Below are 16,535 nucleotides of genomic sequence, written 5' to 3' on the forward strand. Positions count from 1 at the left end.
TCTCTCTCTCTCTCTCTCTCTCTCTCTCTCTCTCTCTCTCTCTCTCTGTGTGTGTGTGTGTGTGTGTGTGTGTGTGTGTGTGTGTGTGTGTGTGTGTGTGTGTGTGTGTGTGTATGTGTGTGTGTGTGTGTGTGTGTATGTGTGTGTTTCTAGCCTGGCAAGCAGCACCCAGTCAGAGAGCTACTGTGGCCTTTAGCATAATTGACGGTGCTGGGAGTCAAACCATAAAGTTAACTTCTGCTTCCCTCTGCATTGGTGGTTGTGACACAGAGGCAGGCTTTCAACCTATGGGTGCAGATTTGTTGAGGGGATAACCTGAAAACATTGGATTTGATGGGGAAGATTAACCTGGAGATGCTGGTCTTGTTGGGGTTAGCCTAGAAACTGGAGCTTGGGTTTTGTTGGGGGGGGTAACTTGGAAACTAATGCTAAGTTAGTTTATCTGAGTTCAAACTTAGGTCAAGTTCTCTAAATGGAGTCTGAACTTAAAAGATTTGGTCTCTCACCACCACCTAGACTTCCAGATCTATATGTGCAGCTGTCCAAGTGTATGTCGAACTAGTGGGCAGTGAGTGTATGAGTGGGAAGGGTTTGCATTCTCTTTTTCAAGTTGAATAAATAACCTTCCAGGAACACACATGGAAGGCAAAGAGTCCAGTCATGTTTTTAGAGAAAGATTAAATGGGGCAAACAAAGGCAGGAGGAGAGTAACGAGAAAGGAAGGAGGACATGGGAGGAAGAGTGGGAGGAATCACAAGATGCTCTCAGACCACTTTCAGCCTGAGGTTGGGGCTTCGAAGACTCCTCCCTGTGGAGGGAGCCTGCTGAAGAAAGCTTGCCAGGCCTGAGCTTCAGTTGCCCCAGTCCCTACTTGCCTTGGCCTTCCCTTGAAAAGCTCTTGGTGTTCCACAACAAAGCTCCGATTAACTTACCCAGCTGGTACTGTGCTTGTTTTTTGGATCAAGTCTCCTATAGCTCAGGCTAACTTGAAAGTCATCACATGATCATGAGTTACAATTACAGGTGTGCACTGCCACACCTACCATACATGTCGATAGAGACAGAGTCTGGGGCTTTGTACATAGAAATAGGTTCCAGCCCCAGGCCTGATACTGTGTTTGGGGTTGGTCTTGTTTCTTCTATGAACCAGACTTCCTTCTTCATGTGGGGTGAGTGTGTCCTGTACTGCTAGGACCCTAGGAAGGGTGTACTGCTTACGGTGTATTCTTTTCCTTCTAGGTGGCCCAGCAGCACAAATGAGAAACCAGAAACGGACAACTGGGACACATGGGCGGCTCAGCCTTCTCTGACCGTGCCCAGTGCTGGCCAGTTAAGGCAGAGATCGGCCTTTACACCAGCCACAGCCACTGGCTCCTCCCCTTCTCCTGTCCTGGGCCAGGTAGGGGCAGCTAGTGAAGGCTGAGTGTGATCTACACCTAATGTCACACCAACCAGTCCAGCAGACACTTGTTGAGACTTACTGTAAACCTCAGAATTCAGGGTGCTTAACCTCTCCTCCCTGCGTCTGTCTGAGTAGCTTCATTGAAAAAGTGTCTTAAAAGCTGCAATGTTGATAAATTTAAAAGGTATGAAAACTACCACAGGGAGAGCCAGGAAGTGTGTCAATAATTCTGAGACAGCCCATTTGGCTACCCCATCAGTCTGTACTGGAAAGGGTAGGCTGATTTCAGGCTAACGGGGAGCCCTACTAAGGAACAGTGTTTCTGAAAACATAGGGGTTGTTATTGTGAACATTTCTCCTTTAGTTAATGTAATGATGATAAAGGAATAAAATCAACCCACCAACCAAACAGCAAATGCCCATCCTGGAGGCCCCAAGAGATCACAGGGAGTTTCTGTTCTGAAATGCTTCAGTTAGAGGAGCTCCCAGGCATGTGGGGAAGTGGCGGGCAAGAAGACTGAAGCAGCTGAGCAGCAGTGTTCCCAAGGGTGCTCAGTGTGCAAGCCTAGACTCTGCCGAGTTCCTATGTCCGAGCCACGGAAAGGAGGAAGCAGAGCAGGCCAGGGCCATCGGGTCGGAGGCACACATGAGACAGCAGGAGCCCAAGAGCGTGCAGTAAGGGCGTGGGGAAGGACAACTCAGCAGCGGGGCCTTTCCTCTGCCCACACTCAACACTTAAGCACAGTGACCAAGGAGGCCCTGTGCCTGGGCACAAGAATCGTGGGGACAAGAGTAGGTTCTGGAGCCTAGGGGAGAGTGAGGTGGCCATGTCATCAAAGCCCACTTAGGGCAAAGAGACCCCTATGGATAAGTAGAACCCCCATCTCTTGGTGACTTGAAGGGGTGGGATGTGAAGTCAGTCCAGATTGTAGTAAGAGGAAGCTGGGCCCTGAGAGGCCTGCTGGTTGGTGAGGGCAGAGGAGAAAGCATAAAGTGAAGTCAGCTCTCTCGGTGAGGAGCAAGCCCTCAGGGCCTTGGTAGTAGAGAGGCTTAGGAACTGGTCGGGGAGGAATAAGGGATTCCCTAGTAAACTGAACTCAGCATTCTCTAGCAATAGAGAATGCCACAGCAGAAAGACCCAGGTTGAGAGCAGCAATCGTGGGACTGTAACCTCCTGACAGTTAGTACAATCACAGCAGAGGCTGTGCGTACATCTTTTCTGAACATTACAGTGTCTTCAGAAGACTGCTATCTCTTTAGTAGATGTGGAAACAAGGCTTGGAAAAATCTCTCAGTTGCTTAAGTGTCATGGAATTAGCAAGTGATGAGCCTGGGTTTCAACCCCAGTGTTCTTGTGTGAAAACCCAACACAGGCAAAGGTGCTGGGAGAGACATCCCGAATGTCTGTAGAGGCACAGAACAGGTTGCTTCCCTTTCATTCTGGCCTGGAAGTCCCTGAGTTAGTTGAAAAGATTAGACAAGGCATAAGCGCTGCGGATGGGGCAGGAGAGGTGGACAGAAATAGTGATGCTGGGGCTAAAATGGTGCATAAGGAGGTAAGAATCCATGCAGAGCAGGGGTTAGGGTCACCGGCACACTCGTGGGAGCTACTGACCAGTTATATGTTTTCCTGTTCGTCCAGTCAGATCTTAATCCAAAGATAAAAATCGCTTCAGACAAGTGCAGGCAGCTCTGGGCCAGCTGTCCTTGGGCATTAACTTTTGTTATTTATCCATTTATGGGTAATTGAAGTGGGACTTGTTCTGTTTATTTCTTTAAGTCATCGTCATGACTTGAAATAGATAATAAGTACCTCACCTGCCTTTGCAGCCTTGTCTCCTGCTCCACCCCTCCATGAGCCGAGGCTACCCACAGCCCCGGATCCTGCTCCTCCTTCTGGACCACTTGCTGTGCACTCAGCGCACCACCTCAAGGCCTTTGCCTGTGCTGTGCCTTTGGCCTGGGGTGCCCTTCTGCAGCCCTAGCTCCCAGAACCCTTCAAGGCCCAGCTCAAATGCCTCTTCCCCTGTGGAGCTGTCCCTGGTGTCCCAAGGCAGGATTCGTCCTTCTCTCTCTGATCCTGTAGAGAGGCAGAACTTTTGTATAGCGTATTTCACTCCACCAGATGATACACTTGGCTGTTTTCATCTGTTCCTTGCACACTAAGTTCCTTACTGGAGAATATTTTTATAGAACTTCAAGGTTAATAAAATGCTTTATCCAAACTATGTGGAGAGAGCAGAAATGATATTTTCTGCATTCCTATAATCCCACAGTGTCTGGAATTATGAAAAATAAAAAAGCACAGTCCAGGGCATGGTCTGTCTGCACGTGTCCACACAAACTGAAAAGCAGTCATTCCTAAAATGTCTGCTCCATTACACTGAAATGCAAAAGACTTAGAGTGAGTGTGGCTGGAACGGGGCAGCCTGACGGGGTGGGGCTCCTGTCTGCACTTTTGAAATGAGCAATTGCTGAGAATCACGAGGTGTCCAGCACTCATGTCGGGTGGGGGCACCATCCTCTGTGGCCGTGTGTGTGTGTGTGTGTGTGTTCACTATCTTGGTTGGTAACAAGCTGCAGTGTAATCACAGACCCTTTATGTTGTTCCACACAAGGGTGAAAAGGTGGAAGGGCTCCAAGCGCAAGCCCTGTATCCCTGGAGAGCCAAAAAAGACAACCACTTAAATTTTAACAAAAGTGACATCATCACCGTTCTGGAGCAGCAAGACATGTGGTGGTTTGGAGAAGTCCAAGGTCAGAAGGGTTGGTTCCCCAAGTCTTACGTGAAACTCATTTCAGGGCCCGTAAGGAAATCCACAAGGTATTTTTATTTATCTGCTTCTCTTTGATGAAAACAGTATTACAAATGATTGTTTGTGCTAGTTAAAATTCATGGATGGGGGCTGTAGGCTGACTGCCTTCTGAAAAAAATGTATTTATGAAATACAGAAAGCAAGCCTATTCTCGTGAGCGGGGAAGCCTGCACATCATGTTCTGCAGTTGGCTTGTAGAAGGATCTCTGAGTCGCCTGGGAGCTCGGACTCTCTGTGCCCAAATACACGCAGACACTTAAGATCAGGGTGTTTGGGAAAGAAATGGATGAGTTTAGAAGAATGAATGGATGGCTTTCTTCATAGTGTCTACATGTAACCGAGAACCACAAGGTTGTTATAAATTACTCTAACATTTAAAGATGTCCAGAGTCAGCTGGTGGCTGTAACAGGGTACAGCCAGTGGACATACCCCCCCCTTCCCCCCCGTGGTTGCTTCTAGTCAGTGCTGAAGACTGGCACTGAGCTTGGTGGCCGCTGGCAACATCGCTGTGTTCTAACCCAGCTGTAGGTGACAGCTACAGCTGTGGGCTCAAAGCTTTCAAAGAGAAAGCAGCATCATTTGGTATTTTCAGATGAGAATTAAAATACTCTTTTCTTCTCTTCTCACAGCATTGATACTGGCCCTACTGAAAGTCCTGCTAGTCTAAAGAGAGTGGCTTCCCCAGCCACCAAGCCAGCCATTCCTGGAGAAGGTGAGGACCTGAGTGTGTGGGCTCCTTAGGAGGTGGGGGACATTCAGTGGGGACTGTATTGTTCATAATGACTGCATTCACTTTACATACACTGTTCATGTCCCTTCAGCCTCCTCAACACTGAGGTAAGACAGAGGTTGACCTCTGTTACACAAACTACTTTATGAAGTCCTTTCAAAATAGTGTTAGAGGCATTGATCATCCAAAACTGGATTCTCTGATTATGTCTGGCATTGAGAGAAGCCCACTGCATTCCCTAAGGATCAGGTCTGAGCATATGTCTCTCATGCCCTTGCTTCCCCCATAGCGGTCTCGGATTATATGGATAACTGTGCTGCATTCATACTGACTGCTCAGGTCAGTGACCTCTCGGTCCACCCCAGCTGAGGCAGGAGATTGCTTCTCTGTCCTCTATGTGAATAACCAAGCCAGATTATTTATTCCCGAAACACTCATTTTCAGTATTTATTACACAAATAATTAATTCCTTTTTCCTCTGATCTCCACTGTATGGCATAATCCTAGATATTATATGCCAGACTACAGAGGGAGGAATTATTTAAAAGTTTTTAAAATGAACCAAACCAACACGATTGAGGCCTCACTGGTCTTTTGCATGGTCATGTGGTAGGTATCAGCTGACCAGTGCCACCTGAGTTAAGCACCCATGCAGCAGTGCGGCAGGCTCTGCTTCCAGGTGTCAGTGGAGGAGTGTGGTGACCAACCTCCTCACAGGTGTCTGCGATCATCATGTGAGGACGGTGTGCTCAGTACACTGCAGTAAAGTGTTGTGTTCCTTAGAGACCTTGCCAGTGGAAAACAGAGTTCTTGGAACGATTATGTCAATGGTGGCAGCACAAGATTTACCTAGTTCAGACTCCCAGGAACAGTGTTCTATTCTCAAGAAGATGATTTAAAGTAATTATTGTTTAAGCATAGTTATCATCACTATCACTACAAAAAAGATTCCAACCTTTTCCACATAACCATTGTTATTTATTTTTATATGAATATTATTTATTATTTTATGAACTCTTAGGATTATCACCTTTATATATTCACATTTTCTTAATAATTACTTTAGCACTACTAGAACAAGTCAAAACTCTTTAGATATAACATACCTTCAGCCTAATTAAAAGCAAATTTTGCCTCTTCCCCAAAACAGCAAATTGCAAAAACGTGGGTGTATTATATGTAACCAGGTCTCACTAGTGGGGAAGAATTCATATTCTGGCCCTCTCATAGTAAATGCATGAGAGTAAGTAATTGGCTCAACTTCCTCATCTGTGAAGTGGGCATAATAACCACCCATTGAGGGAGAAGTTATTATAGGGATTATGAGAAAACTTTTGAAACTTTTAGAATGAAAGCCAGTGAATGTCTGACTTCCTCCATTGTCCTGATTTCCTTGCTTACTGGTAGAGCCACTTAGAACAGTGAACATTCTCCTCAGACGGCAGTGTGGAAGAACATGTACAGAGACTGCAACCCTTGAGGTCTTAATAAATAAGTCACAGCCAACCCACTCTTACACCTAGTGTCAGGCAGCAGAACAGGGGCAGGTTCCATCTTAAATGGCTGTTTGCTTTGAAATGAGTTAGGATAAGAGAACCCGGAGAGACTGCTGGCCTCATGGAAGGAGCGCTGGTAGAAGGAGGTTGGCATCTGAGAAAGGCTATTTACAGATTTATGGGCCGCATATTAATAATACATTAAACATCATCTCATTTAAACTGTAAACTGGATTTAAACAGATTATCATTATCAGAGAGAGCTAAGTAGTGGCTCAGACCGGCCTGTGCCCCTCTCTTAAATGTCTCCTGCAAGGAAGCCTGCTGGGAGCCTTCTCAAGTCCCTCAGGGAGTTTGGCTTTCCTGAGGCCTTGTGCAGGGTGGGCGGGGCATGCGAAGCCTTACCTTTTGCGGGCTCCGTATATTGGGAACCACATTACTGCTCTCAGCTAGAGGTCCTGTTTCTGAGTTTCCTATTTTGAAGGCTACACCAAGATTTTAAATGCATTTAAAGAAGGTGAATTACATATTAGATAATCCAGGAAATGTATAGAGTGCTCAGCATATCAGAAATGGCCATATGGGGATGGGCAGTCGAGGGGACAGATATGACCAGTCAATGTCCAGAATACTGAGAAATCAATAAGCATGCGAGTCACAGGAGGAAAGAGGACTGCCTGCTGGAGCTTTGATCTCCAAGAGGTGCTTGTGATGTGCTCTCCCACTTCTAACTGTGGAGCTTCATGGTACCCACTTGGGTGGCCTCGTGTCAGCTGTGGGGCCAGCATTCCTCTCCAGCAGTCAGTGCTGGGTGGCCTCAGCCCAGGTCCCTAGTCACCTGCTTTTGAAGGAAACCCCTTGTGGTTAGGGATGCCCGCTTAGCTCAGACTTTAGGGTTTGTTCTGTGTACTTATTTCAGTTTTCACTAGGACAAAGCTCTTCACATTAGGCAGGGGAGGAGCTGGCAAGATGGCTCAGCCAGTAAAGTGCTTGTAGCTAAGCCTGACACCTCATTGTGATCCCCAAAACCTATATGGTGGAGGGAAAGAACCAACTCCTGGGAGTGGTCATCTGACATCCATACATGAGCCACACACAAAATACTATGAGTGTAAAATTGGCAAACAGAGATCTGTATACCAAAGTTCTAGCTGCTAGCCAACCCTGGGTCTGCAATGAAGGGTTTTATCATTTGTAATGTGTTACAATGTAACAATACAGTGTCTGTTCTGAAATGCCTCATTTTGTTACTTTAAATATGCAGAGGCCTTACAAAATGGATGGAGCTAGTGTCTCTTTCCGTAAATGTTCTGTACTTAGTGTCTAGGATTTGACTTAACTATGTTCTGAGCCTCAGGGTCAATTCAAAGCAAAGCAGAGTTCTGCTTTCAGTTACAGGGACAGGCTCCTGTGGAGCGCACACCTCTGGCTCCCACCGCTAGGAACACTGGGTCTATTCCATGAGACTGAGTCCCATGAGTAGTCTTTTCTAATAAGCTTGTTAAAAATGATTGGTTATTTTCTTAGCATAGGTTAGGGAGATATTACTCTTGTCATTAATCCACTGTACCTGCTGATGCAGCCTGGGTAACAGCAGATGTCCAACCATAACCAGATGCCCACGGTTTTGTTTGGCTGTACCATTTGTATACATGACACTGTATGTTTCAAGTGTCACTGGGGCACTTAAATGGTGAAAGGTGTATCATTTGATTGATGTAAAGGATAAGCTGTATTTGAAAGTCTTCTAAAACTATAACATGCTCCCCTCAAAACTCAAATACAGATATTTGCACACCAAGCCTTCATGTGAACACGTCCTACCCCATACATAGCACAAAGTAGACACTCACTCAGTGTTACCTAAAGCTACATGTGGAAACGTCTTTTATTTAAAGAGGTGATGTATGTTACTAAGTCACCTTGATTCTTGATGCTCAGTCAGGAGATGTGCAGTATGCTTCCTTAAGTTCCTGTAGCGATCCTCGCAGCAGCCCTCCCGTGTGCACTGCGTTTATATGTGCAGTAGGGAGCCTGGAGCCTCGGAATGGGGCAGCCCTGGGTTTTAACCCATGCCTAGTGCTTCTTGAGTGGATCTCACCCTGACTTCCTGAATCATAAACTTGCCTTTCCTAAGCTGTCTGGGATTGTTAAACAATCAAGCTTTCTCCGTATCTCAATATTTCTCCAGAATTTATTGCCATGTACACTTACGAGAGTTCTGAGCAAGGAGACTTAACCTTTCAGCAAGGGGATGTGATTGTGGTCACCAAGAAAGATGGTGACTGGTGGACGGGAACGGCGGGCGACAAGTCCGGAGTCTTCCCTTCTAACTATGTGAGGCTTAAAGATTCAGAGGTAAACCCACATTAACTGTTCCCTCTCCTGTCTGTGTGGTGGCTCTCTTGGCAGGGAGTCACAGTGTTTGATGGTGGAATGCTGTGTTGGGTTCTGCTGAGTTCTGGAATGTGGTGGTAACTAAAGTGGCCTGAAGCTGTCTGACTATCTCCTTCAGTGCTGTGGCCTCCTCCATGCAGAACTCCCAGGTTAAGTGGAGGCTGCACTCGAGGGCCTGCTCCTCATCGCTCTGTTCCAATGTTCCATGCCAATCCCATTCTTGCATGTAACCAGTTTATGATTTTGAGTAAACTTGCTTAATTAGTTCTTCTGGGTCATGCTCACAGCAGCACTCTGAAGGTGAATGAAGTTGTTCTGGTGATACTGACCTCGAATAGTAGGCAATGGAAACTTTCAGCTCTGTGTTTAGAAAGACATCAAATTCCCATAGCTCAGTATGCTTTGGAAATGGCTCCTTAGATTTCTGAGTACATAGGATGTGGTCTTGAGGTGGTGCAATCATAATGAAATGGTTGGGGTCGGAGGGTGGTTTATAGTGGCCAGGTTCAAGTTAGGGGAATTCCCTGGTATAATTATAGCTGTTTAACAGAAACATAGAGACGAGCCCACAGGAGTGGACCTTAGTTCTTTCAAGGGCAGTAAATCCATAGTTGCTCTCCTCCCCTCATATCTCCTAAGCACTGAGACAGAGAAGCTGACAGAGAGTAGAGGCAGCACCATTGAATAGACATGAGTGGCCAGGCACTGGCTGTCATTGAAATGCCAGACATAGTGCAGACTGGCTTCTGTATAGGCCCTGTGTCCCTTGTGGCTTTGGTGAAGATGAGCCTTGGGACTTGTACATTTGCTGTTGACCTCCTCTCTCCAGGAATGATTTTAGTGTGCTTTAAAAAAAAAAAAAAAACAAGTTTAAAGAAACTGATGTTTGGGAGATGTTTGCTTACTGCAGTATTGGAAGCAGTTTGCTATGTCCTGGATGTTTGTGTAATCTGCCCACCCTGCAAGATCCGGCAGAAAGGAGATGGGGCAGCTGGCTTGTTGAACATCATAGATCTAGAAAGGGAAAATCCAACCCTTTCCCCGGCCAGCAAGTTGGCTCCATTAAGATTGTGACAATGACATTTCAGGGTTAGGGAACATCAATTGCAGCCATCAGATGAAAACCTTTGGATCAGGTCAAATCAAGGCCATCTGGTTCTTATCAAAACTTTTTTTTGTTGTTGTTGAAATTTTGCCTAAGTTTTTTGTGTGGATGGATGGATGGATGGATGGATGGATGGATGGATGGACAGATACAAAGAAACACCCTTAATACATATTTAAGTAACATAATAAAAATAGGCTGTTACACTGAAAAACCAAAAGCTTTTTCTTGCATTACATTTTAATAAATTACAGCTTTCTGCCTTAAAGCATCTAAAGTCTGCAAACATAAACAATGCATGCATTATGGCTTTAAGGCCAACTGACCTGTAAGCTGTTTCTTACCATAGCCTGCAGTTACTTCATTTCTGGCTGTGGAATAGCTATCTGTTAAGATTTGTAAAATCAAATTAATTCAAATGACAATAAAAATATGAAGTTAAGTGTGAGAGGAAAGTCCTACCAAACTTAAAAGAAAACAATACACCGTGGTCCAGATACCAGGCTGGACCCATGGGTCTGAGGGCAGCCCCTCCTGGTGTCCCCTGGGGCAGCTTTTCTTTAGACTCTGCCAGGACAGAACCCGGTCCCCTCTGCCTGGGGCTTCTCATAGAGAACACGCCGGAGCCCCTTGACCTCTGGCTGGACAACACCCATTGCGCTCTTGCGAGCACGGAGCATTGGCAGTTATTGCAAGCTCATGCACAGGAGCAGATGCAAGCACTCTTTCATTGCTGTTTCCTTATCTGATATGCAGACTATAAAAATAGCAAGATAATAATAATAGATTAAATTATTAATAATTAATTGATTTAATAAGTTAAACAATTAGAATAAAGCTTACTGGAAACCTTCCTCTTCTAGTGGCCATTCAGTTTCAGTGCTGGGCTATAGTAGCAATGATAAAAGCATTCCTAGTGGGCATACTGCACATTTTACCTTCACAGTAACTCTGACTTGGCTTATTAAACCCTTTGTCTGATTTCAACTGACATGCTTAATTTACTACAAGGGTATGCACTCAGGGGGAGCATTAACTGACAATAAGCCACTTTGTCACACAGATTGCATTCTGGCCCCTGTCCTGGCTCCCGTGGTCTCCGCTGGCTGACTCAGCTGGGTTAAAGTTCCTTGGGTATCCGGGAGGAATTCAGCCCCAGAGTGTCTCTGGAACATTTGGTTGTTGGGAAAAAATATGGAGAGAAAGAAGGTGGTGCTCAGACAGTGAAATGGGGCGGGAACACCATGCAGGACAGCAGGCCCGCTCTGGGGAGAGAAAAGTGGGGGAAGGGGGCAGTGTGGAACCCATCCTCCCAGTGCTGGTGCTGTTCTTAACGAGAATTCTAGTACAAATATAGTGAAATATCAGTGTATTTACTGTATTATGTCTGGGCGGTAGACTCAGATGTCTGTAGTATCTCTGTACTGTAGTATAGGAAGTATTTCCTGGCTAGCCATGTGGACGGAAAGTGAACCGACAAGGCAAGCACAGTGCTACTGGCACAGAGCCTTCTGTTGGATTTGCCGACTCTAGGGTGTGCCTGAGCCACCAGCAACCCAATCCTGAGCCTCCTGGCCTGCAGGGCTCACATTTGCACACTCACAGAGAAAAGGGCCCCCATTTCCACCCGTTTCCCTGACACACTCCTTCTTGTTACATGCTTTCACGTCTCCCCAGAATGAAGGGGGATTTTAGGGCTCCAGTGGGTTTGTATCATTAATTATTTTTTTTAAGTTGCATGATGAACTCTTCAGCATGCCAATGAGACCTTTTGCTCTGTTTTAAGGGCTCTGGAACTGCTGGGAAAACAGGGAGTTTAGGAAAAAAACCTGGTAAGTTACAAACCATGATGCTTGTGTTTCAATGTTAATGAATGTACTTGATAGTTGTTCCCTAATCTTTGTTTATTACAGCCAGAATTCTACAGTAGAGGCAAAGGGATCTTCCCTGACAGTGCCGGCAAGATCCTTTCTGTTAATTAAATATACACGGCTCTCAAGTGTGTCTGTTGCCACAACTGTGGGGAATAGATTTTCCCAGACAAGATAGTCATTTTCTCTGACGCGTACAGAGCCAGGAAACTGCAGGGTCATCTCATTGGGTTTAGAAAGCCCTTGCTGGCACCTGTTAGCACTCAAAGCTCCAGTAACACAGCAGTGGAGGTCAGAGGCACAGCAACAGCATGGGGTGATTGGTCTCATTCATTTAGAATCAGGGGCTTTCCCCAGGCAAACAGTGAAGGTACCAAATGATAACCATGCTTCAGAATCCAGAATTTTAGTTTATTTAAACAAAATCACATGTTCTATTAATAGTGGCGTGAAAGAGAGGAGGAGGCCACTGTGAAATGATACAGTTGGTGTGGCTTCCCGGCCATCGACGGGCTGCTGTGCTGTGTCCTTAAGAAATTATAGGTTGGAATGTGCACTGCTCTGCTAAGAGGCTGTGCTCAGCTCCAGTTGAGCTCACATAGCCAGGAAAAGGAGATTTTAGTCAGAGCACAAAGCTGGGCCTTTGCCATTGCCAGGAGTTGTCTATACTTTCAACAGGCGCCATTCCCGAGGGTCCAGATAGTTACTTACAGCGCTCAGATGGGCCTCACTTTACCTTGAAACTAGCAAGCTGCTTGGGGACACAGGGCCCTTTCAAAATGCCAGAACAAATTGCCAGCTAGTATGCCAGGTCCTTTGAGGAGCAGAAACAGCTGATGCCAAATAGGACACTAATTGGGACTTTCTCCAAACCAAAAACTTGAAATCTAGAACTTGTCCTTAGCATGCCAGAGGAACGTCCTCCCCTCACACAGATTCCCTGCTCAGGCTCTTGGCTAGACACAGACTAGCTGTGAGCTGGCCTCCAAGTTTTTTGCCTTTCTGGGCTTTCTGAAGCACAGGCAGGCCGTTTCTCCTCCTCCTCCTGTTGTGGTGGCCAGCCTCAGATTTCAGGACAGAATGGTAGGGGCTGGTTAAAGCGGCAGGATCTTATTTCCGCCCTTCACAATGCAAAACAGTAGGCAGTGTTGGAGTGTGGGCCCTCATTCCCCACTCCTTCTTCCCATCTCTCTGTTCTTCATTACTTCTTTCTTGCCATCCCTCCTTTCTTTCTGTCCTTTCGGGTTCATTGAGATGGGGGATGAGTATGGAGAAAGTTCTGGATGGCTTCCACGAGTTCAGGGAGCCATGGCCTGAGCTGCACCAGCCTCTGGGCTGTGGTCCTACTGGGAGTCATCCCATAGGATCTTTCAGATTCAGGCAAACCATAGAACTATTTACATTTTCTTATTTCTATGCTGAATTACTATTTTTGCATAAAGTTCCCATAATTCTGCATTTCTCTTGTAACTTGAAATAAGTTAAACTCATGGTTTTGTGATCCAAACCAAAAATTCATGGATCGCTCCCAGAATAGGAGGAGGCACGGCTGATTTGGCTGTGTTGGTGGGACTGACAGACGGTTCTAAGCTGTGTGTAAGTGAGCTGTAGCCAGGCTCCTGTGGGTTTCTGAGGAAAATCTCATTTCTCCTATTAGTATGTAGGCAGAGGGAGGCATCCCTCAGATTTATGGAGATGAGAGCAGGGTCCTGGCCCTTCTTCTGTGTTCATAGTAACTGTGTTCATAGTAAATGCATTCTTTGACAGGACGCATGGGGGCAGGCAGGATGCGACCTCATGACAGGGAGCTGGTGAGTCAGGACAGTGAGGGGCCCACAGAAGTCTGAGCTAAGCAGAGAGACAAGCAAGGTGTCTGCACTGTGGCTCCCAGGGAGGGGCAAGAGCAGGTGTCAGGAATTCAGGGCCCCAGTTCAGAGTGGGAAGCAGCCAGTTTGCTGATTTCCGTGGCATTGGTCTCTGATCCTGAGAACCAGTGTGTCCTAGGGATCTCTTCTCTTCACTCTGACAGTACACTGCTATGTTTGATCTTGTTTTTCAGAAATCGCCCAGGTTATTGCTTCCTACACTGCCACTGGTCCCGAACAACTCACCCTGGCTCCTGGTCAGCTGATTCTGATCCGAAAAAAGAACCCAGGTGGATGGTGGGAAGGAGAACTGCAAGTTAGTCTCTCTATGTTCATTTAAAATTCTGTCTAAGCATGAACACACAAAGTCTCAAGGAACAGTCACAGTACAGAGAACCCTCGTTATCTGAACCCTGGTCCTGGCGAGGTCTCCTGTGTCTGAAAGCTTAGTTCTGAGCGCTGTGGACCAGCTGAACATGTATCCAGTAGTTCAACAAGCTCAGACTGGGAGTGCAGCAGACCGGATTTACTCAATAGGGCCTGCATAGAGACGTCCTCATGCATCATGGCCTGGCACTTAGAAGTAGTGTTTCGTTGGAGGTGTTTTGGGATGTGCTAACATGGCAGGTGTCTTTCATGTAGCCTATATCGGTCATGATGTTGTTTTCAGTTGCTGTCTGTACCAAAATCACATCACTCATTCACTGTTCCAACACCTCCTTTAGTTCTCACTTCCAGACACAAAGATACTGCAGAAGGGTGTCAGCATGTATCATCGTGGTAGCAAGTTAGGCTGGTAGTGGGATATATCTAAGGGGAGCTTTGTGTAAGGACAAGAAAATGCGTATGGTGTTTCGTGGCTCCATAGAAATTCTTGTTATTTGCAAGGATACAGTGACAGCACAGTTGAGAACTAGGGTACCACCTAGTCAGGTGTTTCAATGGCCATCACCAGTGGAGACAAATGGATGGTACTTGTGCAAACATGCTACCTACCTAGTAAGGGAACAGCATCAGTACTGCATCAACAGTATCACACCAACTGAGTCTGATCCTGTGCAAAATGAGGAATATGTAACTGTGCACTTCCAAAGCATCCACGATTAAATTTATAGGAAGGAGGTAAAAGAGATGGTGGCAACACTGAGTTTCACGGAGTCAGAAATATGTGACGATTCACTGAAGCATTGTTAACTGTACCAAAACATCCATAGTTCAACTTGTAATACTATGGCTATGTTTTTGATACATCCTATTGAAATATGTAGGGTTAAAGAACCATGATTTGCAGCCAGGAATATACAGAGAAACCTTGTCTCAAAAAAAAAAAAGGAGAAAAAAAACAAGCCATGATTTGGGGGCTGGAGAGATGGCTCATTGATTAAGACCTGCAATAAGTTTTCAGTGCCCACATCAGGCAGCTTACAGCAGCCTGTAATTTCAGCTCCGGGGATCTGATGACCTCTCTTGACTTCTTTGTGTACCCACACACACATATACACATAAATAATAAAAACAGATTTTTTTTAAAGAACTGTGATGTAAGAGTCTGGTGATCAAGTGTTTCAGGAACAAATGATGGAGGTGGGGGTTTAGGAAGGGCTCTCAAGAGCACATGGATGGTGGCCAGGCTGGGCATTAGCAGTGGATAGACCCATGTAAGGAATGTGTGTGTGTTCTGTGCACTGTTCTGTTAGTCCTGGGCATTAGCAGATGGTGGACCCATGTGAAGAGAGTGTGTGTGTTCTGTGCACTGTTCTGTTAGTGCTACTCTTCAGTCAGTTCTTTTTTTTTTTTTTCCTAAGTAAAAGGTTATGTTTTGGAAATTAGTTCTATATCAGCTACAGTTGGCTCAGTAGCAGGGCTCCGCCTCTCAGGAGTTACTGCTCTCCAACGAGACTTGAACTTCCTCGTGTTCTGGAATCTTCAGTGATCCTGGAACCAGCCATACACACAGATAGGATACATACATAGGAACGTTGAGAGACTGGCCTGCTGGCTGTCAAGCAGAAAGTGCCTCCCTGCTCCCCTCCACCTTCCTCTTAACTCGGTGAACCCCGGTCTGGGACTGCAGGCTCGCCCTGGCTCAGCTCCAGCCACGTTCCTCCCTTTCCTCATGAAGGAGAATGTGGGCCATGGCTCACCACATAGGCATTTCTTAGTGGCCTGCCAAAGGGCTACATTTCCCACCAGCTGTCTGGCTTTATATACAAGAGAAGCACCCGGTCTCCCTCCCTTAGACCCTCGTGCTGGGGCCTGCTGCATAACACAGGAGGTCCCTGCACATGGACCGATAACTCATCGAAGCCCCTTTGTGAGAACACTCACTCTAGAGAGGGAGCCCGTGATAGCTGCTGTCATGATGTATGTGCCTGTGGCCTGACTATCACATTAGCTACTGAGGCTCTGAGGGGTGGCATGAGAGACAGATACGGCTAAGACAGAAGGCTGGGTGTGGCCATGGAGTGCCGAGGCCAGGGTGGTCAGAGCTGAAGGAGACTCCTCAGGAAGGAAGACTTGCTGGCTGCGGCTCCCTGCTGCACACAGTTCCTGCTCACAGCAGTGTCCAGGCCTGTCCCAAGTGAGGAAGGAGAACCTATGCTGGACACATGAGAAAAGACAGGCTCTCGGCCGGAAGAAAAGCCGCAGTGTGTAATGTAGCTAACGGTCAGCTTATCCAGAGAGCTGTCTGGGGCAGCAGAGCCCTGTCTAGAGGTGCTGGCCAGGAACAGTGGACTTGTTGAGGAATCCTGAGTACCCAAAATTCATTCTGCTTTGTATGTGTGAGGACTGGAAACCTATAGTCTTCCTTCCTTCCTTCCTTCCTTCCTTCCTTCCTTCCTTCCTTCCTT

General features: G+C 46.4%; 1 protein-coding gene across 2 annotated transcripts in view; it reads left to right on the forward strand.

Moving 5' to 3' along the window:
- Nucleotides 1-16,535, forward strand: part of Itsn1 (intersectin 1) — a 183,781-nt gene that overhangs the window by 118,941 nt on the left and 48,305 nt on the right. For both annotated transcript variants that reach the window (XM_028756410.1, XM_028756412.1), the window contains exons 21-26: nucleotides 1,240-1,399; nucleotides 4,021-4,226; nucleotides 4,849-4,931; nucleotides 8,637-8,803; nucleotides 11,734-11,779; nucleotides 13,878-13,999. In XM_028756410.1, the coding sequence (XP_028612243.1) occupies nucleotides 1,240-1,399; nucleotides 4,021-4,226; nucleotides 4,849-4,931; nucleotides 8,637-8,803; nucleotides 11,734-11,779; nucleotides 13,878-13,999 (784 nt within the window). The remainder of the gene's footprint in view (nucleotides 1-1,239; nucleotides 1,400-4,020; nucleotides 4,227-4,848; nucleotides 4,932-8,636; nucleotides 8,804-11,733; nucleotides 11,780-13,877; nucleotides 14,000-16,535) is intronic.

This window comes from Grammomys surdaster, unplaced genomic scaffold, assembly GCF_004785775.1.
Source record: "Grammomys surdaster isolate TR1022 unplaced genomic scaffold, NIH_TR_1.0 126118, whole genome shotgun sequence".
Taxonomy (NCBI): domain Eukaryota; kingdom Metazoa; phylum Chordata; class Mammalia; order Rodentia; family Muridae; genus Grammomys; species Grammomys surdaster.